The sequence below is a fragment of the Dipodomys ordii genome, unplaced genomic scaffold (genome assembly GCF_000151885.1).
Source record: "Dipodomys ordii isolate 6190 unplaced genomic scaffold, Dord_2.0 Scaffold32, whole genome shotgun sequence".
Classification (NCBI taxonomy): Eukaryota; Metazoa; Chordata; class Mammalia; order Rodentia; family Heteromyidae; genus Dipodomys; species Dipodomys ordii.
This window is the reverse complement of record NW_012267248.1, coordinates 2765282-2792427: the sequence shown is the minus strand read 5'-3', so window position 1 is coordinate 2792427 and position 27146 is coordinate 2765282. Positions and strand designations below refer to the sequence as shown.

General features: G+C 38.3%; 1 protein-coding gene across 1 annotated transcript in view; it reads left to right on the top strand.

Annotated features, from left to right (window-relative positions):
- Mylk4 (myosin light chain kinase family, member 4) overlaps positions 1 to 26303 on the top strand; it is a 108613-nt gene extending 82310 nt beyond the window's left edge. The window contains exons 5-14 of the mRNA XM_013016610.1: positions 3045 to 3150; positions 7051 to 7144; positions 7271 to 7380; positions 8733 to 8874; positions 12053 to 12123; positions 12869 to 12997; positions 13675 to 13827; positions 15393 to 15471; positions 22737 to 22810; positions 26131 to 26303. Of these exons, the coding sequence (XP_012872064.1) occupies positions 3045 to 3150; positions 7051 to 7144; positions 7271 to 7380; positions 8733 to 8874; positions 12053 to 12123; positions 12869 to 12997; positions 13675 to 13827; positions 15393 to 15471; positions 22737 to 22781 (929 nt within the window). The 3' untranslated portion in view covers positions 22782 to 22810; positions 26131 to 26303. The remainder of the gene's footprint in view (positions 1 to 3044; positions 3151 to 7050; positions 7145 to 7270; positions 7381 to 8732; positions 8875 to 12052; positions 12124 to 12868; positions 12998 to 13674; positions 13828 to 15392; positions 15472 to 22736; positions 22811 to 26130) is intronic.
- The last annotated feature ends 843 nt before the right edge of the window (positions 26304 to 27146 follow it).

Here is a 27146-nt window from a genome sequence, read left to right as displayed (position 1 = left end):
ATTTCTTGCCTGTGATATTTTCCAGTATTTCATTCTTTTCCCCTTCCTTTCCTTTCCCTTCCTCTCTCTTCCCCTCCCATACCTCCTCCTCTTCTTTTCTCCCCTCTCTGTCCCCTCTCCATCCCTTCTCCTTCCTTCTTTTATATTCTTTTTGTCCTGGGGATGGAACCCAGGACCTGAATCATGCTAAGTATTGTGCTCCACCATTGAAGAGCTACACTAGTCCCACTTTTCTGTCTTCTAAGTCTTCTAATAAGTGCAAGTAGCCATTATAAAGGTAATGGTTATTAATACTTCCAGTGATCGATTATATTTTTAAAGATGAAGTAAAAAGTTTGATTTTTGATCTTTAACAATAGATAAAATATCCCTCCCAAGGCCAAGAACTAAATAATGCCTAGATTTAATTGTAAATTAAAAACTAACAGAAAAATATACCTAGTCCATGATTCAGGAAAAAATAGGTCATTTCTCTCCAAATACTATAAGAAGTAGATTGTTGATTGATTTTATTTTTCTATTGAAAATGTTCATAAACAAATTTAAGAAATTTTGTAACCAAATAAAATGAATTGCTTTAAGTTAAAACAAATCACAGTATCTATTTGGCAAAAAGAATATCTAGACACGTGTGTGGTCTCTTTTAGAGATTTAAGAAATAATTTCTATTTAGTTTTAAAATAATATATTTGAAGCCTAACTTTAGAAAATTTTAATTTTCCATAAATTAAGCATAAATGCTTAGGATTATTCAAGGTAATCCCTGTAAAGATATCCTTAATGGGGTCAGAAGCTGTCCAAAAAATGGAAATTAGGTTAATTCCTGCACCAGTGAAGGCTCTCTCATGGCTGTTAATCTTCCCACAGATTATCACTTTTTATGTTATGCTATAATTTAGTGATTTTTTTCTCTTCTATAAATAAAGGAAGTCAAAAAAGTGAAGATCAAATTACTACTTCTATAAAGAGTCAGTTAAATAATGTGGGTTCACCATGAGATCTTGAGGAGATTTTCTACATCCTTGGATCTAATAGGGAGCAACACACTGTCATAGTTTGTCTCTAACTGAGGTAGTCATGTTTCTGCTACAGAACTCACATCCTCTTTGCCAGAACACTACTGTAAGAAAGCTTTGATTCTAAGAATTTTGATCATCTGAACATTTTCTCCTTCAAAGTTTGAGAAACACAACTGGATTTTATTTTCTAGGTGTGTCATCAGCCTAAAAGACATTTTGACACAAGGAATCCTGGAAAATTCTGGATCCACTTTCCAAAATGTGGAACAAACAGAGTTTGCTGGCAGCAGTAAGCGGAGAGTGATGGAGGAGTTCTTTGTCAATGAGGACAACAAAAAAAGCAAAATAGATGTTGTGTGTGCAAGTGAAGAACAAACATTTCAAAGGACAAAGGACACCAGACAAGACCAAAGGAGCTATCAGGGTCCACCCCAGGAGTTAGCTGGAAAGAAGACCTCCAGAGAACAAGATCTGATGGCCCCACTGGGTAGGAAATGGCTTTTGTTCTGGCCTCCTAAAGTTTCCTCACCTTGTCCAGCAAGCATTCCAACCAAATTTCTCCTAGTCTAAGAGCCTGAGGAAGACAATGCTATGATGATTCCATTAATATGGTTAACTCAATCACTTTTTTTTGGTTGGTTGTGGGGCCTGAACTCTGGGCCTGGGTGCTGTTCCTCAGCTCTTCAGCTCAAGGCTAGCACTCTACCACTTGAGCCACAGCACCCTTCAGGCTTTTTTCTTTTTGCTTATGTGGTCCTGAGGAATCGAACCCAGGGCCTCATGCATGCAAGGCAAGCACTCTACCACTGAGCCACCTTCACAGCCCCAACTCAAGCACTTTTAAAAATGGTCTCATGGATGCAAACCCAAACCTTGCTTATATTCCAGGCCAGTGAAGCAATTTCTTTTTTAAAGAACAAAATTGGAAACAATGAATGCCATCAAGAGAATCCCCTCATGATTTTATTTTTCAGCATATGCATGGTATGAGAGGTGAATGGTCACATCAAATCAGATTCCTAGTGATTTATGTTATCTGAATATAAAAATGTTAAATTAATTAAACTAAATTGATATTAAGCTAAACATATCAATACTTACAAGAGTATATAGAACAAGGTAAGTACTTAAAGAAATATATGTTGGATAAATATTTGGTTTTGAAGGCACAATTTCTTATATCATTGTATATATAAAGTATATGCTAAGTGATGAAACAATGAACAGGCTCGTGAATAGAAAGAATATTTTAATAGTAATGCAAAGGTTTAGAGAAAACACTGGGAGAGATATTATCAAGTAATTATGCATGTTAGGAATGATGCCAATGTAGACTTAAGTTTAAACACATGGGATAGAAGGTAGAATGTGGGAGAAATTTGATAGCTGTACACTACACACTTACCTACTTTTATTGGGTGTTTAACTTCCAGCCAGCCAGGAAAAATTCATCTCTATGCCTTAAATGTCTCTTATATAACACCTAAGACATTTTTGGAAAGCATTATATATAAAATATCAAACATTTCAATGGCAGAAATGGGTCAAATAATTTCTTACGTTTGAATTAAAGTGATCTCAGGTTTAGAAGTATTTTATTTTCTTTATTCTTTTCTTTTTTCTTTTTTGTAGTACTGGTGACTAATCTCTGGCTTGGTCAGCAGTACCTCAAGAGTCTTGTTCATGCTAAACAAGAGCTCTATAACTAAGTTACAGCCCCAACTCTTGAACTCTTACTGTTTAAACTGTCCTGGGGCTGCAGATTTTGAACTATCATGACTTTTCCAAAATTTGTCCTGATGAGGATATAATTGACTGACCCTGAAATTCTTTCTGTAACCTCTAATATCACCTTTATGAGTCACAAGTCAGAATCTGAAGTGTATGTTCTTAGATTATTAGCAATAAGTTGGGTCACTTGTTTTTTATGATTTAATGGGCACATTTTTTCTATGAGGCTCAATGACTGATGCTACTGTGAGGAGGTCAGATTTCCTGACAAATGGCCCTTCTCTCATCTTCCAGATGATATCCCAGCTCCTGCTGCTCCATTTGACCATCGTATTGTAACAGCCAAATACGCTGCAGTAGACAGTTCATATACTGTCAGCAAGACAGACATTCTGGGAGGGTGAGTAACTCTGGATTTGAATAATCTTTCACTAAAAACAGAAAAGCCTTCACAGAAACAGAGCCTGAGGACTTCAGAAGTGTTAGCTGACCATCTCCAAAGAACTAGAAACATTATAAATAAACATCTTAAGAGCTTTCAAGTTTTTTTTTTAAGTGCAAGTTCTTGGGCTTGAACACAGGGCTTGGGTACTCTTCTTTTTATTCAAGGTTAGCACTCTACCACTTAAGCCACAGCTCTACTTTCTGCCTTTTGCTAGTTAATTGGAAGTGTTTCACAACTTTTCTGCCCAGGCTGGCTTTGAACCTGGGTCCTGAGATCGCAGTTTCCTAAGTAATTAGGATCACAGGTGTGAGCCACTGGCATCTAGCTTGATTTCAATCATTTTTGAAAATTGTAACTAATACTAAATTGATGTAATGATGAAACTTTCCATTTATTATCTCACACTGTAAGAGGAAGAGGAATGCAGAAAATTACACATGTACAAAATTAGCTTAACAAGCCATAGAAGGTGCACAAGGTTTCTGTGATTGGTTATTGGGGTATAATTAGTTACTTTTTTGTAAAGTTTCTCTCTCCTCTTCCCATTCCATGTTCCTTTTGCTTTTGGACATATGGAATCATCTGGCCTTTGTCTTTCTCAGCTGGCTGATCATGCTTTGCTTTCTACTTGGTAGGAATGGACAGAGGGAGAAATGAAGATTCTAAAACATGAGCTGGTATCATGTTTAAGTCTTCAGAGACTTCAGTGGCAAGCCAGCAAATATTTTTTGAAGTAGAATAGTTATTTGCAGAAGAAATTTGGACATCATTCCCAAGGTTTCTGTTGTTTTTCTGGCCAAGGTTTGCCAATGGCTCCCCTTAAACTTCTGTTCTACCTCTGTGAGCACCACTGGATCTGCTCTGTTGTATTGAGGTCTGACCTATCGGGAAAATCACTTTGGCTTTCATTCAACACTGGTGGCTATTATATACTCATAACATAAGTTAGAAAAGTATAACTGAGCCTGTGCTGTTGCTTTAAGATATGAAGAAGGGACCATCACCAAATATGGTGTCTCTTTTTATCCCTTTAGTACCTGGGTTTTCATGATGAAGCCTCTTATCTTTTTTGTATGTGCTAGTACTGGAGGCTTGAAGTCAGGGCCCGGTCACTGTCCCTCAGCTTTTTTTTATTCAACGCTGATACTATGTGATCCACAGCTCCACTTCCAGATTTTTACCTGTTCATTGAAAATAAAGGTCATATAGACTTTTCTGCTCGAGCTGACTTTGAAACACAATGCTCAAATCTCAGCTTCCTAAGTAGCTACGATTATGAGCAGGAGGGGCAGCTTACCTTTTATGTTTTTCAAAAACACTGATATATGACAAGTATCACTGGCTCATCAAAAACATTTTTTTGGGTTTATCTCTTGCCCTGTGACCTCTATGGTATTTACATCTCCTCCAAGGTTTGGATTTAAAATGCTCCCCAAAGCCCAAGGTGTTAGGGACACAGTTGCCAGCTGGTGGTACAGTAGAGAGGTGGTAGAGCCTTCAAGAAGTGGCCCTAATGGGAGACGTTTCTCACACTCTTTGCTTCACAGCTACTGTGAAATGAGTAATTCCTCTGCCACATGCTCCTGTTGAGTTGCACTGTGCTACTATAGATCCAAAACAACAGGGCCAATGACCATGAATTCAAACCTCTGAAGCCACGAGCTTTCTGGCTGAGGAAGAAAAAGCCACATGGGAGTCACCTGGAGCTATGTTCAGATGCCCCAATAAAGACTCTTATCTACAGTGGTGATTGGAATTGAAGTCACTGTTTAGCTATGTCCACAGTAATCCAATATCCTCCTTCTAGGTCCACATTGCTTCTTGCTGGGTGGGTAGCTGAGGGATGTGGTGATGGTCAGTACCCCTTCATCTGTCAAGTGTGGCTATCACCCTTACCCCTGCAGGCTCCAGGAATGTGGCTGTCTTGAAGGTTATTATACTGTGATGGAGGTTCTCTTTTCTCTCTCTTGTTACAACCACTGTGACACAGAGCAAGGACATTTCTATCTTACTTTACTAAGTAAGGAATCAAAATAAACAAAATGTAAAACTTGCTCATGACTGCGCATTTCGTGATTACTAAGTAAGAAGCTATGTTACTTTGTTTTCTGATACTGTAAGCAACAACTGCAGGTTGGGTATTCTATCAATGAAAGAGGTATATTTAGCTCACAAGTTTGGGCATTTGGTATCATAGTGCCTTCATTGTAGAGGCTCTAGGGAAAGGTACTCTAGATGCATCATGTCATGGTAAATGACATTATTGGAGGAGCACATGGAAGTCAGGGAGAGATGGAGAGGGGCTAGGTTTGCTCATTTTCAAGAGCTAACCAGGTTTCTACAAGATCTATAATTTCTTCAGAGGACAACACATCTAACAACCCAATTATTTTGTAGTAGGCCCCACTTCTTAAAAGTTCCATACCATATATATATATATGGTGCACACACACACACACACACACACACAATGGAACTCTATGCTTCCATCAGAAAGAATAACACTGCATCATTTGCAAGGAAATGGAAAGACTTGGAAAAAATCATATTAAGTAAGCCAGACCCAAAGAAATATAGGTCCCATGATCTCCCTTATTTGCAATAATTAGTATACATCTAGGATAATCTTAGCTGATGAGCAGAATAGCTCAATAGCTATGTCATATTACCATATAAGATGATGCTAAGCAAAATGAACTTCATGACATGGACACAAGAGGTTTTTCTTTGTTGTTGTTCTCAATGTACTACATGATTTCTTTTTTCTTTTGTGTCCCCCCTATGAGTTCATCCCCTGTAGTCACTACATTCAATTTTGGTACCCTGAGTATTTTATATATGTTTATCTGAACTAGGGAAAGGAAGGGGAACAACAAAATGGTGAGACAAAGGACAAAGGGGGAACCTATGCAACAGCAATACTCACAAGGCAACATGTTGGAAATGCTCTGTACAACTTGATGAGGGGGGATTGGAACTGGAGGGGGAAGGGAAAGAGGGAGAAAAATGAGGGAAGGGGTAACAAATTAGACATCATCACCTTAACAATAAAAAAACATATAAAAAAGTTCCATGCCATCCTAGCTACTCAGGAAACTGAGACCTAAGGATTGTAGTTCAAATCTAGCCTGGGCAGGAAAGACCATGAGACTCTTATCTCTAATTAATCACAAAAAAAAGCCAGAAGTGGTGCTGTAGCTCAAGTGGAAGAGTGCTAGCCTTGAGCAAAAGGAGCTTACAGATAACACCCAGGCCCAGAGTTCAAGGCCCATAACTGGCAAACAAAAAGTTCCATATCAACCCAATACTGCTATCCTAAGGACCAATCACATGAACTTTTGGGGAACATATTCAAAGTATATCCCTAGCAAAAGCTGTCATAGAAAGTGTATATAAGTTGATGTCTAAGTTACATTGTGAAAAATCTCATCAGTGACTCAATTACATGAATTTATATTCATTATTAACTTTTAAATTTATATGCAGTTTCTAAAATGATTTGATATCCTTGATTCACAGACTATTTTGTTGATATGGTTACAAAGTCCTGCTTATTACATTCACATGTACTCAGGATGATTTTGTGTTGTTCATAACAACAGTTCTCCACGTTTAATGTGCAAATAATAAACCAACAGTCCCCAGAAATGCACATCCTTAACCCTCTCAGTTACAGGAGGGTATTGGTACTCCATAGATTCCCACCTCCATCAATGCTATCCTAGAAGTTTATCAGAGAGGGTAGATGTACTCACAGGATGGAAAATTCAAATTCGGATTGAGAAATGCCTGAACCACATACTCACACCTCATGCCTATCAGGAACTGATCACTCTGTGATGTCTTCTTTGGTAGGGGTCGTTTTGGCCAGGTCCACAAGTGTGAAGAGAAAGCAACAGGCCTGAAGCTGGCTGCCAAAATCATTAAGACCAGATGCCGAAAGGACAAGGTAAAGGCCATGGGAGGCAGGTCTCTCTCTCTCTCTCTCTCTCTCTCTCTCTCTCTCTCTCTCTCTCTCTCTCTCTCTCTCAACTAGAATCCATCTGCTAATGTGTGGTTTCTTCCTTCTGCTCAGGAGGAAGTGAAGAATGAGATCAGCATCATGAACCAACTGGACCATGTGAATCTCATTCAGCTCTATGATGCCTTTGAGTCCAAGAATGATATCATCCTGGTCATGGAGTAGTAGGTGTCCCCTTCACATGCCTCCTTCCTAGCACTTGTAACAAAGAGACTGCAGTTTTGTCTTGCCTTAGCAGGACAGAAGTGCAATGCATCATCAGATCTTGTTTGCATGAATCATATGATCCAGTTAGTTTCAGAAAAGAAACTGCTAATGATTGTGTATCTCCCATTGATACAAGTATATCTACCATTGATAAGTAGTACGACAAAGTAGATATATCTTTGTATCTAAATTCTATGGCCAAACCAAGCCTAAATTCTACCCTGGGTAATCTAAAACAAAGTGATTTTCCATTATCATTATAGATTTGTCTTTCTATAAGCTCAAGGGAATATGAGCTATAGACACTATGTTCTTCTCTATCTTATCTATTTATCTATCTACCTATTATCTATCTACCTATTATCTATCTATCTATCTCTCTCTCTGTCTGTCTGTCTGTCTAGTAAAGGCTATCAGTTAGCAAGTAATAGTAAGACAATTAGAATAACATACTATAATAAATATGAATATGTTTGATCACTCAAAATAGCTTATTGTGCTTTACTGGCTACAGTTGACTATAAGACCTTTGAGAGAGAACTGGTAAATAAGTAGGGATTAATATATTCATGAATTCAAAGTTCATACCAAATCCTTGATGACTACAGTTAAGAAGTTCCAGCTTCGATTTAGAATCCTGTGTGTGTGTATGTGTAGATACAGAGAGAGAGAAGGGGAGAGACAAGACAGAGAAGGGGGGAGGAAGGAAGGAATGAAGGAAAGAAGAAGGGTGAAGAAAGAAAGGAAGGAAAGGAAGAAAGGAAATGAAAACAAACCAGGCATGGTAAGCTCATGTCTGGCTGTAATCCTAGCTACATGGGAGGTAGAGGTGCAAAAATTGTGAATCAAGGTCAGTCTGTGCAAAATCTTAGAGATCCTACCTCAAAGAACAAGCTGGGAAGCAGCGGTATGTGTCTGTAATCACAGCTACATGGAGGCATAGATATGAGGAACAGAATTCTTGGCTAGCACAAAGTATGGCTCAAGTGATGTAGCATTTGCCTATTGAGTACAAAGCCCCAAATTCAAGTCCTAATACTGCCTCCCAAAAGAAAACTAGTAGTTCCAACTAATACTGAGTCAATATTGTAATTCATTGTTTCCATTTTGCATCAAGTTCCTCTACCATAAGCATCATCTGACCAAGATGGCAAAGAAGGCAGAGAAATTACTGTGCACACATGGTGCTTTTTGTTAGTGTTAGAAGGACTTATATACCATGTTACTAAAGGAATGTATATACCAAGTTACTAAGAGCATGTGGTACTTCAGGAAGCAGGACTGAACTTCACCCTTTTCCCCATTGTAGTGTGGAAGGTGGAGAGCTGTTTGACCGCATCATTGATGAAAACTACAACTTGACAGAACTCGATACCATCCTGTTCATCAAACAGATTTGTGAGGGGATTAGGCATATGCATCAGATGTACATCCTCCACTTGGACTTAAAGGTAGAACCTTTTTTCCATCCTACCAAATGTAAAGTTTTTCCAATCCTTCCTTCCTCATATGGTAGGGGTTTTTTTTGGAGGGGGGTGGAATCTCTGTCAGGTATTATATATCAGCTCAAAATATTGGTGCTATCACTAGTTATGTTTTTAGGAGTTAATAAAGATTGTGTGTGGGAGTTAGGTGTGTGGGTGTGTGTTGAGTTGAGATATCACTGTGAGATCCTGTGTAGCTGAGACTATAAGCTTATATTCCATACCCAGAAAAATCTAGATTCTCTATTCTCAACTCTCTCACCATCTTTATGGACTACTATTTGCATGCTCATCTTTACAGTCTATCAGTCAGATCTTGTAACTTACCTGTGTTAAACAAAATTAACATGGTGGTGGTTTCCCTGAAGTTTCTCATTTTCGAGGTACTTAGGTGGGAGAATTTTAGCTAAATTTTCCATATGTTCAAGAACCTCTACCACTCCGCTCTTCAGAGCTTTAGGAAGCTTTACTTTACTTTCCCTTGACTTACTGGAAGATGAGTAGAAATCACTGAGAACAGAATGAAGGAAAGCCATTAGGTGGGGCTGAAATGTCAAGGTGCTGAGAGGGTATAGTGGGCTGCACTAGAAATGGAAGAGAGCACATGACAGAAGCTGGATCACTTCCTTTCTCCTCTTACTTTTTTCCTCTCTCCTTTGTATCACTCTCTATGAAGTGTCCAGAATTGAACTGCATTTAATGCAAAAGACCAAATCCCAGTAACCCCGGTTATGTCTAATTTTGGAACTAAGTATCTGAAAGTGCATCTTCTTGTGTGGCTCCATCATTTTCCCCTTTTCCTGTTTGCACAGCATGACAGTGAGATAAAGTATGCATTCTATATAACATACCATCGATTGCAAGTCATCAGGGAGTGTGCAGCTGAATAAATCTAGCCGCTTTAAATAGGTTTCCATGGGCCTCTCTTCCTACAACTTGGCTTCTCTCACTCTTTGATTTATGTGTCTTGCCTTTCCCACTCACTGTTGCTTAGGACAAGAGTGGGGGGAAATAGAATATAAAATGACAAAGTCAGAGGTTAAAAACCATTAGCAAAGTCTTTGGCCATGAACTGAGTATGATAATGCGTATTTTTATGGGCCGTATTTCCATGAGTGTGGATATTCTACAGATATTCCTGCAGGGATTTGATTGGCAACTGGAGCCAGGAGCTAAACTACTACAAGTGAAATGACTCCATCTGTGGCTTCTTAACATTGATTGAGCAGTTGCAATGGGCAGTTTTAGTTATGGCTTGTATATAACAACAATAATAAAGGTGACAGCTGGATGAGTCACTAAGGAGTCACTTTTGAGAAAGCTCCTTGGAAGGAAAAGAGCCAAAAAATATTAAGAGTACTTGTCACTATTTAGGGAAATGAGAGCTGGCTTAAAAGAAGTCCCCTTTATGTTTTTTACGTTCTGCAAATCTTATGCAGTGAACATTTTTTCATTTCATAATCACAAAAACCTAACTGTTTTGTGCTGGGGCTTGAATTCAGGGCCAGGGTGTTCTCCCTTAGCTTTTTGCTCAAAACTGGCTCTCTACCATTTGAGCCTCAGCCACTTCCAGTGGAGATAAGGGTCTCATGGCCTTTTCTGCCCAGTCTGGCTTCAATCCTCGATACTCACTTTTTATCCTCCTGAGTAGCTAGAATTACAGGTGTGACCCACTAGTGCCTGGCTTAAAAATGAACTAGTCCTGGGGCTTGAACTAAGGGCTTAGACACTGCTGATCTTTTTTGTTCAAGACTGGTGCCACAGCTTCACTCTGGCTTTTTTGGTGATTAATTGGAGATTAAAACTCTCATGGGCTTTCCTGACTAGGCTGGCTTTGAACCATGTTCCCCAGATCACAGCCTCCTGAGTAGTTGAGATTAGAGGCATGAGCCACCAGTGTCTGGTAAAAACTTTTTGATGTACCCTCAATAGATGTTTGTATATATGTGGCAAAGGCAGTTTAGGATGTTATAATATTTTTAAATGATTAGGCAGTTTTCTACATAATGACTTATTTAAGTATAAAAGGCATGGCTTGTACAAAAACAACAACTTGTCTTTAAAATGATTTTTACTCACAGGTATCTGTGAGATACTTTAGAAAAGGGCTTTATCAAATGAATGATTGAATATTGAAAAGGAAACACTGCATCATTTCATAAAGCATATATGAGTTTTTATTGTGTTTAAACCTGTTTTCTACCAGACAGAAGGTAAGGGCTGTGATCACTACCCAAAAGATGGATATGGAATCCTGGGTATCCAAAGACTTTGCCAGCACCATCTTCAAGAAAAGTTGAAACTAGAGTTGGAGAGTTCTCAGCTCTTTGAAAATGTTCTTTCTCTTTTACGAATAATAATGACCTTAAATCAAGTCCCTCATTTTTTCCCCAGATCTCAGGTTGTTGTTTTTTTCCCCCCTATACTAATTAATACAGTTAGACCCACAGGACAAATACTACCTACTTTTCTCCATTTCACAATAAGTCTCTCAGGGCACAGTCTTATCAGACTAAGGGAACACTAAGTCATAGGGTTTAGGCATTGAGAGCAAACGGTAAAACTTTGGAATTTCTGAGGATAAAGAATGAGTAGGAGAGAACAGCCTTCCTTTAGCATGTGACTTTCCCATAGACAAACACAAAAGGAAAATCTGGAGGTCAGGAATGTACACATTGTGCTGCATATTCAATGTAGTTGTCTAAGTGAATCAGGCCATTTCTCTTGGAACTCATAAATCTAAGGGGAAAATATTCCTACAAGAAGGGGAAACATACTTAATAATTTTAGTGTGTGTTGAAGCAGATGTCACATCTGAGCCGGCCTACACCAGCCCATTTGGGAAGTAGTGAAACAGCCTGCTTCTCTTTCTTCCCTCAAGGAGGCCTCTGCTTGAACTCATGCATTATGGTAAACTGCAAAACCATGGAGAGGGACAGGCAGGGTAATGCAAGGTTGGCAGGGTACCCACAACCTCATCCACCACATAATTAAAGGAGAAAATACCCACACAGACAAGCCAGCCCCCAAGTGAAAGGTCTGATATGTTTTTCCTGAGCATCGTTGTATTTTTAGTTGTGGTTCAAGGACAATTTGAGTGAAGGATGGTTGTTTTTATTGCTAATGTGTCTCTTTCTCCTGGCAGCCTGAGAATATCCTGTGTGTGAATCGAGATGCTAAACAAATAAAAATTATTGATTTTGGATTGGCCAGAAGGTATGTCTGTTTGGACATAGGTGTAAGGATGGTGTTAGGGGACATTCCTTGCAAAGATAAATCTGATATGCCCCTGGGTTTCCTGCCTTCATTTAGAATTAATTTAATGAGAACTACGTTCAGTCTTACTTTGTTGAACTTGAGCATTTAAAGGTTTCTTGAATTCATAAAGAAGTGAGATATAAAAACCCAGTACAGTGAACTTTATTAGGTTAGAAGCCATTAAGTTAGCATTTGTAAGAGTTTTTGTTTTGATTTGCTGTAAAAATACTAATAGTATAAACAAGTTTGCAGAGGGTTGTGGCACATATAAACTTCGTATGGCCACAGAAAGCTTAGGTGAACACATTAACAATTCAGAATATTAATGATGCATATAAATGGGTAATACATTTTTGCAATATTTTGTTTGTGTGTTAGCACAGGCTTACTTTGGTCACCTACATGCCAAGGACTGTACTGGTTTTCTTTTTGCCTTTTCTGTAATTCAGATGTTCTAATAGTTGAGAGTGGCTTTCGCTACAGCTGTTGCAGATTATTAAGCTTTTAAAGATGAATTTTTACTCTTGAAACCCTTGGGAAATTTTTGATAGTAGCACAAGCAATCCATTTCCTGTAAAGTTTGTTTAAGTTTCCTGTAGTGCTGAAATTATTTAGTCTCATTGTGTCTTTTTTTCAGCATTGGAATTTTTTTTTGAGCTTGATTGACAGTTTACATCCATCTACTTTGTTTCTTCAATTTCAGGTACAAACCCAGGGAGAAGCTGAAGGTGAACTTTGGAACCCCAGAATTTCTCTCCCCTGAAGTTGTGAACTATGATTTTGTTTCTTTCTCTACTGACATGTGGAGCGTTGGAGTGATTACCTACATGCTGTAAGCAACCTCACAGTCTCTCCTACACACTTGCTTTCAACCTGTGCATGTTCTATGAGGCCTTGCTATTTTGAACAAAAGCCTTAATTTAGATGGTTTACCAATAAATAGCACCATTCCATACTCAATTACTTTCTAGGTCCTGTTGAATCCTAGAGGTGAGCAAATTCTTTTTTGCACATCATCTGAAAAAGTAAATGTCTGTCATCTTCATGGGCCACTTTGATTCTTAAGACATCACCTAAAGCCTCAAGGTACCCATAATACCAATACCAACACTACTATAATAAATCTCATATACTCACCTCCTTATTCCTCAGAAGCAACATTCCTAGTGTTTGCCTTCTGAGTACATGACAGCACCTTGCTAGTTGTGAAATGCTTTTAAAAGGAGATTGTATTTTTCTTTGAAAATAAGTTGGGAATTGGGATAGGGGAGGTCAGCATTTTCTTAGTTGCAATAGATCATGAAATCATGCTTCATCATTATAGTTTTACTATCTTTAAGGAGTTGTACAAAGGGATTTCAATTTAACATACCAATTTATAAGAACAAAACATCGTTAGGTTTTATTTCTTCCTTTCATTTTTAAATGACAGACTCAAAAAGCAAACATTCTAAAAAGGATTCAAGGTTGTTTGAAATCACTCACCTCACTCTGGATGCTGTGTTCTAGACTCAGCGGTTTATCCCCTTTTCTGGGTGATAATGATGCAGAGACACTAAGCAACGTCCTGGCATGCAGGTGGGATTTAGAAGAAGAAGAATTTCAGGACATCTCGGATGAGGCCAGGGAGTTCATCTCCAAGCTCCTGATCAAGGAGAAGAGGTATCCCCAGCTCATCTTCTACCCTAGGAAAAATGGGGGTAATCAGAAATATTGTGGAACACAAGGGTTGTTAGAATCTATTTCCCAGTGCCATCAATGGTGCTGATGCAAACTGAGTTAAGTTCAACTCAGTTGACCTGACCTACTAAGGACTAGGATTTCTCTGGTCAGCAGACTGCTATCTGACCTATGAATACATGCCTTTCTGGCTTCTGCTGCAAAACCCTCAACATTTACAGTCTCCTCCTGGGCTGCAGGTTATCACTGTCTTTTTCACCTCTGTAAAGCAAGTGTGGTTCTATGTAACTGAACGCTTTTCTACGGCTTCATTAGTGAATCTACTATGGGCTAGAGAGTGCCAACTATTTATCCCTTTTAACTACTGTCCCTCCCCTAGATCTAAGCTATAGAAAGTGCTATTGTTACTGTTTTATGGATGAGACTGTGAGTACTTGCTCCATAATTACAAGGGGCAGCACTGATACTCAAGCCCAAGTTGACCTTCCTCCAAGGCTATGCTTAAAACCATATCAGTTCAAACAAATTACAGTGAGTGAAGAATGATATTGAAATATAGGGCTTACATTTTAGAATTATAAGGGGGAAGGACATTGCGATTCACCATTTCAGGGGACTTTATACCTAGATCATATGATAATATTTAAGATTTTTAGAGCCAATAGTACTTGCTTTATTGTTTTATTATTTTGTGACTTTTAGGTCCATTAGTGAACATGACTATGAATTGATAGATAGAAGCATGTTGTGGGAAGTAGAGGTACCAACATGGCTCTGGCACAAAGCCTGATGGACAGTCTTTCATTCAAGCATTTAGCTGATCATTTGTCATAGTCTAGGAAATGAATTGGGCAGTAAGAACAGAAGCATGCTTTAGTAAACTTGTGATCTAATAGAAGTGATAGATTTTTTTTAAAAGAAGAAATAACTTACAATGTATTCTATACAATATACACAGTGTTGGAATCAAACTGAGTCTCTAGAGAGTGAAGACAATTTAGCCAGGCTAACAGCATCAGGCTGAGGAGGAAGACAATTTAGATAGTGATTTTCTTTTTCCTTGACAGAAAGAGTTAAAGTACCTGAGGTTATCATTATTATTATTGGCTTGGAGCAAAAAAGCCAAGGAATAGTGCCCAGGCTTTGAGTTAAAGTGTCAGTTGAAGTATCAAAAAGATGTAGCATTTACTGTTACAATAATAAAGGTGCATTTGTTTTTCAACTGTTTGCTAGGAGTTCAATTTATGACATTCAGATATTGTATCATAAGAATGGTTGCTTCTGTTTGGAAGTTGATGTCTTTTACTAACAAGACTTGTAAAAACCTTTTGTCTGATTTATTTTACCCATTTTGTTACCCTGGTTAGGTGTGATGATCACCTAAGCCATCCTCTAAAGCAAACAATTCCAGAGAGGCTAGATTTGACTTTGAATTTGAAAGTTGGCCACCTAGTCTACCAAAGGCCATGACCAGAACTAGGGATGAATGGCAGGTGCAGGGGTCACTTGGTGTGCTTCTACTAATGACTTTCTGGATTTCCTTTTAGTTGGAGAATAAGTGCCAGCGAAGCTCTGAAGCACCCCTGGTTGTCAGACCACAAGCTGCACTCCAGACTCAGTACACAGGTGACTGAGGCACCCTGCCTCCTCTGCTTTTTTCCTGTGTCTGCCTGTTATTTTATTTTGTTGTATTTATCAGTTATCCATCTTAACCTTTTGTCATGACTTAAGTCGTGTGCTAATTTGAAAGCATGTAAAATGTTATTATAGAGCAGAGTTTTAAATTTAAACTGTTAATAATGTTGTTTATATATGTTAAACTCATTAAGTATAGCTATTGTTATGAAAGCATCCTACCCATTATAAAATACAATTCATTAAATACTATGTACACATACTTACACTCACAAGTATATGTGGCCTGAATATTTAAAAACATACAGTTTTTGGAGAAGATATGTTGTTGTAAGTTCTGGAGAAATATCTCCTTAAAAATAATTCAGAATTCCAAACTCTTTGTTTTAATCTAGTTTAGTCTGTTTGGCCTCCAAATCTTAACTCTAATATTCAACTCAGAGCAGATTTCCAAGCGAGTGAAGACAACTTTGGTCTCTAGAGACTGCCAAGAGCTGGAGCCTCACACCTGTGATCCTAGCAACTCAGGAGCCTGAGATCCGAGGCTCATGGCTCAAAGCCAGCCCAAATAGGAAAGACTGTGAGACTCTTAACTCCAACTAACTGCAAAAAAGCTAGAAGTATAGCTGTGATTCAAGTGGTAGATGTCAACCTTGAGCAGAAAAGCTGAAAGACAGTGCCCAGGCCTTGAGTTCAAGCCCTAATACTGGCACACACACACACACACACACACACACACACACACACACACACACACACACACACAAAGGCTGTGAAGTAGAATACAGTGACATCTCTCTCTGTTCCCATTGTCTTACCACGTATATTCCAACTTTCTCATCTATCTCTGGCACAGATTTCTTTCCTATGCCTAAGGTCAGATGAACAAGATGTTTCCACTTGAATCCTCTCCATCCTCAGCCATCTTATCCCTTTCTGCTTCACTTCATCCTCAACCATCTTCCCAACATAGGATACCCATTGGGTAGATCAGTGAGACCCTAAACTGCCTTGTTTATTTCTCCCTCTCCCTTAATTCCTTCATCTTATGTTTAATTTACCTCCAAGTTCTATACATTATATTCCTAATTACCTCTGGACTTAATCTAATCCACTCCACCTCCATGATTATCTTTGTCTGGCAATAAAATTAAAAATTTTTAAATTTAAATACTTAAAAATTCTTTATTATCCTTAAGTGGTTGAATGAAAGGGTTTCAATTCAACATGTTAGTTTTTGAGCACAATAAATCATAATCAAAATCACTTCTTTCATTACTCTTCATTCCTCCTAAGCCCACCCATCCTCTCAATTTTCCTAGTTTCATTTTCACATATATACATTGAATATGACTGCATTTCTCCACTATTTCTTTCTTCATTCATCTACTCTCCTCCCTTCATTCATCTACTCTCCTCCCTTCCTGACAGCACACATTCCGGCTTCATGGTATTCATTTTGTTAAACTGTAACCTACCTATTCAAAGGAATTATACCATTGGATTCCTCCCCTGCAGATACCATACTTCAGTTAATATGTTTGTGTGTGTGTGTGTGTATATATGTAGAGGTCATATGTGTATATATATATTAATATATATGCATATATGTGCATATATACACATACATGCATATATATACACAGATATACATACTGTAGGGGTCATATGGGTATACATATGAATATATATGCATATATGTATATATACACATATATGCATATATCATATATACATATATGATATATACATATATATACCCATATGATCCCTACAGTATTAGCTCTTAATTGGCTTCTCTGCTTCTTTCATCTTCTTTCAATCTAAATAAGCATGAATTATAGATGTAACATTTCAGTCACTTAACTGAATATGTAAAATGCCTAGCTGGACAAGATTTACACACAGAACTAATAAGCAACCTAGGCTTGCAGGATCATAGTGGATGGGTCAGACATGCACATTGTGCCATGACCCTGGCACAGTGTGTGCTTCACACACTTTCATTTCCTCCACCTCTTCTCATCTTCTCCAGTCCTTAGGGGTTCTGGAAAGGAAGTTTTCCCTGACCAACAAACCTTGGAATGACTGTGCTTCAGGTACTCACTTTTTCCACAGCCAGTTTTTATTGAAATTAACTTGACTTCTAAATTCAGCATCAGCATGGGGTTTATTTGTGTCTGAATATACCTTTCCTTGATAATTGGTACTGATGCCAAGCAAAAATAGACTTATTACTGAGCCAGGCCCTCACTCAGACTGCATAACCTGCTTATTAGGGTAACCAACCTATTTTGAGCCCATTTTCCACCAATGTATTTTTATCCATGCTATTGGTGTCCAAATACACTTTGACGTGGCAGGACAATATAGAAACCACAGCACCGAATTAATGATACTATACAGTATAAAGATGTTTAAAAATATTTAAACCATGTGACAACAACAAAAATCACCTTTTTATTATTTTATCCAATAGCTGGTACTAGAAGTGAATAGATATTTTAAGAGTGGCGACAATTTTTTTTAAATCCTTTGTATGTCTGTTTACCATTAAAGTTATTTCGTGGTACTGTGACAGGCATTGCTCTAACTGCTTTACAAAAATTAACTATGTACTCTTCATGCCAATCCTATAACAGCATGATTATCAACTCTACTATGGAGATGAGAATCCTGAGGATAGGGACAAGTTCGAGAGAGTGGGCAGAACTTTATAGCTCTATTGTCCTTCTAAGTAAAGGGGGCCTAGATTATGTTTTCAGAACCATTTTTTAATTGTTATGAAGGTGATATACAGAGGAGTTAGTTGCATAAGTCAGATAATGAGTACATTTCTTCTTGAACAATGTTCCCTTCTCTCACTTTCTCCCAGTTTTCCCCTCTCTTATCCTCCACAAGTTGTATAGTTCATTTTCAATATACTGTCTAGTGAGTACCACTGCTACACTTTTTACCTTTTGTTCTACCACTTCTGTGCTCCCCGCTTACCCAGAACAGATAAACTTACAAACAAGACAAAAGGTACAAAAAACAAAAACATCAACAAAGGAAAAAAAACCTCTTGTTTCCATTTCTTGGAGTTCATTTTGATAAATATTATTTAATATGATCATATGCACAGAGCTATTGAGCCTTTATGATCTTCTTGTAATAATATTCTCCTTTGGTCTCACTATGTGAATGTCTAGAGACCTGTATAATTTATCATGTCCCGGTGTATTTTTTCTCTTTACCATCCTGTATGTTTACCTCTGATTTATAGACACATTCTAGTTACTACAAATGAAGGACAACATGCAACCTATGTTTCTTTGGGTCTGACCTACTTCGCTTAATATAATTTTTCTCAAGTCTTTCCATTTCCTTATGAATGGTACAATATCATTCTTTCTGATGGAAGAATAGAATTCCATTGTGTATATATAATACATTTTCTCCTTTTTTGCCAGTCCTGGGGCTTGAACTCAGGTCCTGAGCACTGTCCCTGAGCTTCTTTGCTCAAGGCTAGGTCACTTGAGCCACAGCACCACTTCTGGCTTTTTTCTGTTTATGTGCTACTGAGGAATCAAATCCAGAATACTAGGCAAGCATTCTACCACTAAGCCACATTTCCAACTCTATAAAACATTTTCTTCATCCATTCATCTGCTGTGGGCATCTGTGTTGATTCCATATCTTGGCTATGGCAAACAATGCTTCAATGAATATGGTTGTGCTGGTAGCTTTAGTGTGGCCTTGTTTAATGAACATGGTTGTGCTGGTAGCTTTAGTATGGCCTTGTTTGTGGTCTATTGGAATTGCTAGGTCATAGGGAAGCTCAATATTTAATCTTTTTTTATTGTGAAAATACCATACAGAGCGATTACAATTACATGGGCAAGATAACGAATACATTTCTTATCAAGCATTGTCGCCCCCTCCTTTGTTTCCCCTTCCATATTTAATCTTTTGAGGGAGCTCCATACAGCTTTCCAGAGTGGCTGAACAAGTTTACATTCCCACCAACAGAGTAATATGAGTTCCCTTTGGCCACATTCCTGCCAGCATCTGTTCTTGTTAGTTTTCTTGATAATGGTCATTCTAACTCGGCTGAGTTGGAATCTCAATGTTATTTTGACTTGCATTTCTTTTATGGCCAGAGATGTTGAACATATCTTCATGTGTCTATTGACCATTCTTACTTCTTCTTCTGAGAAGTCTCTCTTTACATCTTTAGCCAACTTACTAATTGGGTTGCTACTTTTTTGAGAGTTCATTTTGGGGGGATTTAATCTTCTGAGCTCTAAGTATACTTTAGATATAAGGCCCTTCTCTGAACCAAACTTCAAACTCTATTGCAAAACCATAGAAATAAAAACAGCTTGATACTGGCACAGAATAGGCCTGAGGACCAATAAAACAGAAAAGAAGATCCAGAAATCAACACACAGACTTATAGCCTCCTAATATTTGATATGGGAGCCAAAAACATAGGCTTGAAGAAAGACAGCCTCCTCAACAAATAGTGCTGGCAAAATTGGCAATACACATGCAGAAAACTAAAACTTATAAATAACACTACACCAGAATCAATTGAAAATGGATCAAAGACCTCAATGTAAGGCCAACTACCATGAAAATATAACTGAAAGGGGTAAAAGAAACACTAGGGCTAGTAGGCATGGGTTAAAACTTCCCAAGTAAAGATCCAGAATCACAATAATCAGAACTATTCTTGTACTGTACATATTTGGCATTAGTAAAAGGCAACATTCAAACAACATATTTTATTTTTCAACCAAATATAGGTTAAGGATACCTTATCCAAATTGCTTGAGACATGAAGGGTGTCAGATGTCTCTCAGAATTTGGAAATTGCACATACTCATCTTGAGAACAGGACCTATATCTAAACATAAAATTCAACTACATTTTATATATGCCTTATGCACATAGTCTGAAGGTAATGTTGTGCAATATTTTAGTGCACCTGTGTTTTGATTGTAATCCAGCACACAAAGTCTGATATAGAATTTTCTCCTTATGGTGCCATGCTGTTAATAGTGCAAAAGTTTTCAATTTTGAAGCATTTAGTATTTCAGACTTTTAGAATAGGAGTATTTAGCCTGTGTTGAGACTAAATTTTTCTAGACAATTTAATTTGGGAACAATCTTGGTTTTTATTATGTAAAATAAGAATTAATTTTTATGTTGAAATTTATTATCTCACCCACCATTTGACCTAAACTTATTTTCAAGTATTCTTATCTCTTTTGTTTCATCTTGAAAGCATTTAACTAGGTTTTCACAATTTCAGCATCTATTATTATTATTCTTTTATTTTTTGGTTGTGGGGCTTGAACTCTGGGCCTGGGCACTGTCCCTGAACTCTTCAGCTTAAGGAGAGCACTCTGCCACTTGAGCCACACTGCCACTTCCGGTTTTCTGTTAGTTAATTGGAGATTTGAGTCTCATGGACTTTCCTGCCCAGGCTGGCTTTGAACTGTGACCCTCAGATTTCAGGCTCCTGAGTAGCTAGGATTATAGGTATGAACCACCAGTGCCTGGTTTCAACATCTATTACTTAAGAAGCATTTTCTGTTTCTTTCTTAAGAATTAAGGTCCCAAAGTTCTCTGCCTTCAGTTTTATACTCAAGATGACATGGAGTGGTTCTGGCCTTTCTTAAGTCTCCAACGATCTGTACATAACCCATGCCATGTCAGAAACAGCCCTCACTTGAAGTGGGAAAAAATAATTCCAAACTATAACTTCGTTAGAACTCAGCAAATACCTCACTTGCAGAATTCCTCATTGCTTTGGAGACAGAGGAAGGAAACCTTAACAAATATGACATAGTTTCCTTATTCCAAGAACAAAAATACCCTTTGCCCATAGCATATGCCCTTCTCTCAGTGGACTAATAAAACACAAATGGATATCCAATTGTCATTCACTCTTTTCTAGTTCATCAAATTACCATTTCCTTAATTGCAACTCTCATCATACCACTTCAGAATTAGTCAGTATTCCATTATTGCAACAAATAATTATCAAGAAAAATTTTTCCTTTTGCTCATAGTTTTGGAGGTTTCAGTCCATCATCAATTGGCCCCTTTGCTTTTGGAACTATGGTAAATCAGAACAACATAATGGAACTACATGACTGGGGAAAACTGCTCATCTCATGGCCAGAAAAAGATCAAAAGAAGAAAGGGCTAGCAACATAATTTTCTTCAAAGACACGCCCCTCCAATAACCTAACTTCCTCCCATTAGGAGGAAGCACCAGGGCTGGCAATAATATAAAGGCTTTTGGGGGACAGTTAAGATCTAAATTGTATTGTGTCAATCCTTCGAAAGTTTTCACACATCCTCTTCTGTACACACCAAATCAAACACACCAGTGGTTACAGCTGCCCCAAGGATATCCCAAACCTATTTCTAGGCCTATCTCTGCCCATCCTTATAAATCAGCCAAAATCATCATGATTAAAGCTGAAATTGAATGTCATCTCTCTTATTTTTAAAAAATGTATTTGCAAGTTAAGTGATGGCCAGAGGAGGAGGATTTAGTCTAGGGTATTTTTTGCTTGTTTTTGTGTGTGTGTGTTTGACCAGTACTAGAGATTGAACTCAGAGACTTGTCCTTGCTAAGCAAGTGTTCTACTATTTGAGCCTCACCCCAGACTTCCATGTTATCTCTTTTACAATGGCTTTTCTTTGACTCCAAACTGAGGGTTCTTTTCTCTTAGTGAACCTATCCATTGGCACTTGCATGCCATCTGAATCATCCTCTAGCCATCAGAGCCCTAATGAAACAAGTACTGGCTCTTGTGCTTTGTCAAAGTGGGTTTTAACAAGGCATACATGTGAAAACTAAATGTGAGTGACTCTCAGTGAAAAGTAAGGAAAGTGATCATGGGGATGTTATAGGAGAGTAGAAGACATGCTTGACTTGGACTGTAAAGGTTGGAAGCATGTCTGCAGGGGTCTTTTACAATTTAGCTTTCAAGAATATCTATTAAAAACTGGGCACATTGGTATACACCTATAATTTCAGAATTTAGGAGACTGAAGCATAAAGGTGACTGTGAGTGGTGAGCCCATCTGGGTGATATTTAGTGAAAGCCTGTCTCAAACAAACAGAAAAAGAATTTCTGTGGAAAACACTTTCTATTCAGTAGCAACTTATTTACTCCCTTTTGAGTTCTCATAAGTCAAGAATTTATGGAAACAATTCTAATTTTTCCCCAAATGTCTCCTGGTTTTTCTAGAAGAAGAACTGCAACTCTGATGCTCAGAACCTCATGACCAAATAGTCCATTGAAGGTGCTGGTTTATTTGAAAGGTTGGTCTTTGGTCTTTTGTCTCTCTTCCCTCTCCTCTGGGAATGAAGAATAGTACATTTATTTTGAGGACTAACTAGGACCGCAATCTGAGAAGGCATACATTTGAATAGCCTAGAAAATATGGTCCACTTGTCTTGGGAAGAAATGTTTGTTGTATGCTTTAAGTGAGAGGAATAAAAAATGAAAGAAAGAAAGAAAGAGGAAGGAAGAAAGAAAGAAGGAAAGAAGGAAGGAAGGAAGGAAGGAAGAGAGAGGAAAGGAAGAATATAAGGAAAGAAAGAGGAAGAAAAAAAGCAGAGAAATTAAGGAAGAAAGAAACAAAGCAGTTGTATGCTATTTGCACAGCATGGTGAGAAGCAGAACTGTGTTTTGGCTTAAGGAGTGGAAGAGGTCCCCAAATTCAGATTGCTGATTTTGTGCCCTGGTTCTGCTGTTGCCTAGTAGAGGAAGCTCAGTTCCCTGACATGTGGATTGCCAATACTCTAAGATCACTGAGTGGCATCAATGAAATAGTCCAGGCAAAGCCATATGACCAGGGCCTGGCATAAAGAAGGAATCTCAATAATGAGCTCAGTAGGCTCTAGATGGAACAGAAATTGCCTCAGGTAATCGTTAGAAAAGTTTCATGAGGTCTATGGAAGTGATGTCTTCTTTTGTGTAAACTGGGGAACTGTACCTCAGAACCTCAGAAGTGGAACAACTCAGTCACACTGGACTCCATCCAGACCTGTCATTCTAAAATAAAGCCTGAGCCCCTTCCCAGTGATCTGCTCCTCTCCTTGTCCTCTTTGATCCTGAGACACACCACTTTGCACAAACTTTCCTTTGCCCCTCTTAGCATTTTGTCAGAATTAAAGGATAGTTTTGTGCATGAATATCTTCACATATATCAATAACTAAAGAACGGTATAAGATCAACGGGTCATTAAGGAATTTCAGAAAACCCACCACTGAAGGGGTACAAAGTCTTTGCCCAGTTTTCCACACCTAAGTTTTAATGACTTCCTAGAATATATGATATATGATTCTGGCCTTCTAGCCCACTCATTTTAATCCTTTTAATTTTTTTTCCTTTTTTAAATAATGGATTGAACCTAGTGCCTTGTGCCTGCTAGGCAAGTCCTTTACTATGGAGCTTTATCATCAGACCCTACTGATCTCAATCCTTTCTTTATTCCAGTTGGCATTTTTTGGAACCTGAGGTTTTTGTGTGTCTATTTGGCTGAATATATTTTTGCAAACAGCCTCAAAAATCTTTCGTAGAATACAATGGGGTAGAAATAAATCAGTATACAATAATCAAGTCCACAGTGTTAGAAAGCACTCACTTGGCCTTTCTGTATGGGGGTTATTTACTTATGAGCCTGTTACTTATTTAGTAATCTATGAACAGTCAACTAGAAGACCTGGGCTTTCAATTTACAGAGACCACGTTTGTTTATCAAAATTAACAAGGGTATCAGAGTATGGGGAAGGTAGAAAGTAATTTTCTTTTCCAGATCTTGGTGCATCAGGCTGAGCTTACAAAGCTTAGATAGCTGTCAATGTAAGCCCTCAGTAGGGAGGCCCCAAAGCAGTCCCCCTGTGCCTTTCCTCTCCCCTCTTCTTCACTCTCTCCCCCACAAGCAGTTTTGTCCCCAGCCACCACAAACCCCGAGGGTTTGCCACAAACCACCTTCCCACCAGAAATTCTGGAGTCACATTTGAGGCTTGATGGGAATGAATGCTCTGGGTGACAGGAGGTTGCATTCCAAGGCAGCTTGTCGCCAGGGTCTGGAGGGGAAAGAATGAAGAGGAAATGGCCATGGGAGAAGGTAGACATCTTCAAAGTTAAAGTCATTACCTTGAATTTGGAGTGATAGAATACAGTGGCAGAAGTCATGCAGAAGACAGATACAAGCATTTGAGCTGGTTACATAGGTGCAACCTTTGCTGGAATTGCATGCGACCTCCCCAGACTCTTGTCAGGTTTGCCTTTGCTGCTGCCTCTTTTCCCTGAGTTCCTCTAGCTCCATTAGGCCATAAAAATTCACCTGGATTTTACCAGAGGCCAAGGAAGAATTATTTCAGATTCACATGATGTGGATGTAGATTCTATGTTTATTTCCTAACCCCCTCTCCTACAGTGCTAGCAATTGAAACCAGGGCCTCATTCATGATGAGGCTCTCGCATTGAGCCTCCACCCCTATTTTTAATTTAAAAGTAAATGAAAGATATTAACTCTGGGAGAAAACTTTTTTGAGAAGATTAAAAAAAATCATTCTTCACATCAGATTCTCTGCCAGGGTGAGATGGGTTTTGGCAGGATTTATTATGAGTAAAACCAAACTTGAGATAATATTGATTTAAAAAATCTCGTGGTTAAAGATTATTACTGTGGAAAAAGAGAGTTCCAAGCTCTATAAATAAGGTCTAATCCACAATGTAAATTTAGGCATATAAATCTCCTTCAATTTGTTAGAGGTTTCTTGATGCACCAAGGAAACACTCCAAAAAAAAAAAAAAACCAACCTGATACCACTCCATTCATTGTTCACTTTGCATCTTTTGCCTCTTTTGCCAGAATATGTGATAGAAATTTAGAAAACCTCCTCCTATCCATAGAATTGATTCAGGAAAGCAAACAGTACATTGGCCCTAGGTTAGAGATGCCCTAAAGCAAATGGAAGTATAGTTGGTCCTCCATATTCATGGTTCATATCTTCAGATTCATCTAACTATGGATGAAAAATATTTGAATAAAAATTTGCATCCATGCTGAACATGGACAGACTTTTTTGTCATCATTTCTTAAACAGCACAGCATGGCAACTATTTATACAGCATATAACCTGTATTAGATATTACAGTATAAGTAATCTGGAGATGATTTAAAGTACAGTGGAGAATGCACACAGGTTCTTTGCAAATGCTTTGCCATTTTATATATAAAGGACTGGCATGTATGGAGGCCTGAAACCAATCTGCCATGAATGTTGAGAGAGGACTATGTGCTCTGCATGATTCACATTCTCACTTTGATACTGGGATCCAGCTGACCAAGGACCCATGGCACAGGGCAGGAGCGGCTGTTTTTCAGAAGAAACAAAGAGGCCTTGTCTCTGGATATTGCAAATAGTGCTAAAATATCTCCCATAAACTTCAAACCCCATTTTGGGTAAGCAGCGGAATCCATTGAGAGGTTTCTTTTTTTCTCTCACATACACACATACATTATAAAAAAAATCATCTGTGGTTTTCCTAAGGGCTACAACCAGCTAATTACAATTTTAAAAGTCCTGCTGAATTAACAGGATTCATATTTTGTTTGCTTTGCAGGAAAAGTGCTGCGGTTGCTGCTGCTTTGAGAAGACTTTTGAGCACTCAGCAGTTCTGATGCCTTGACCCCTTTGCTGACTGGCAGGGGGAGTAGGGAGAGCCCTTGAACTTGAACTTGGAGCGACTTTGCTGCACTCAATGGGTTACCCAGTTCCTGCTCCCTGGGGGCTCAGACAGATCCCCACATCCCACATAATGCATCCCATCAGGAAGATGTTTCCCTGCCTTCTTGAGTTGTTTTTTTTTTTAACTTAATGTATTTTTTATTATTGGAGGCTAGTTGCTGAGGTAGGGGTACATTATGTCTGTTATGTTTTGAAATACTAGAGCAATCATACTGTAGATTTATTTGAGATTTTTAAATCTGGAGGATGAATTTAGAGGGACGGGGAAAAGTCCAGTTCTTGCGCTATGACTCTCTCAAGCCAGTAATTATCTTTAGAAAAATTCTAATTTTGACTCTTACTGATTTGGCCTGGAATCAGGTAATTCATCAGATAAATTTGCTTTGAATTCTGAGGCTTGAGGAGGCATCAGGCACTGTACTTCCCATTTATTTCGCACTCGCATCCAAGTGCTTCAGTCCTGAAGCACTACTACATGGACAATTCTATTTTCAAATGAATGTTCTACCATTACATGATGCATACCTTAACAGACAATTTGTCCACACAAAACACACTAGTTTGGAGAATGCAGAAGGGACTTGTTTATAGTTAGTTTAATAGAACAGCCTTCACAATAATATTGACAATTATGAGACCTTTTTTCAAGTTTGCCCCAGGTGTCAGCAACAGGCAACAGAATCATCATCCTAGTAAAGGACAGTGCTGGGCTTGAGTGTGGAATGACTACAAGGGCAAGCTCCAGTTTCTGGTTAAACTAAAACATTTACAAGAGCAACAGTTTCATCAGTGTGAAATCTCATGTGATTCAGAGGCTATAAACAAATCATAGTTGGGCACCAAGGGCAAGGGGCCCATCTGCTTAGTTCTCTTTGGACACAATAATAATTT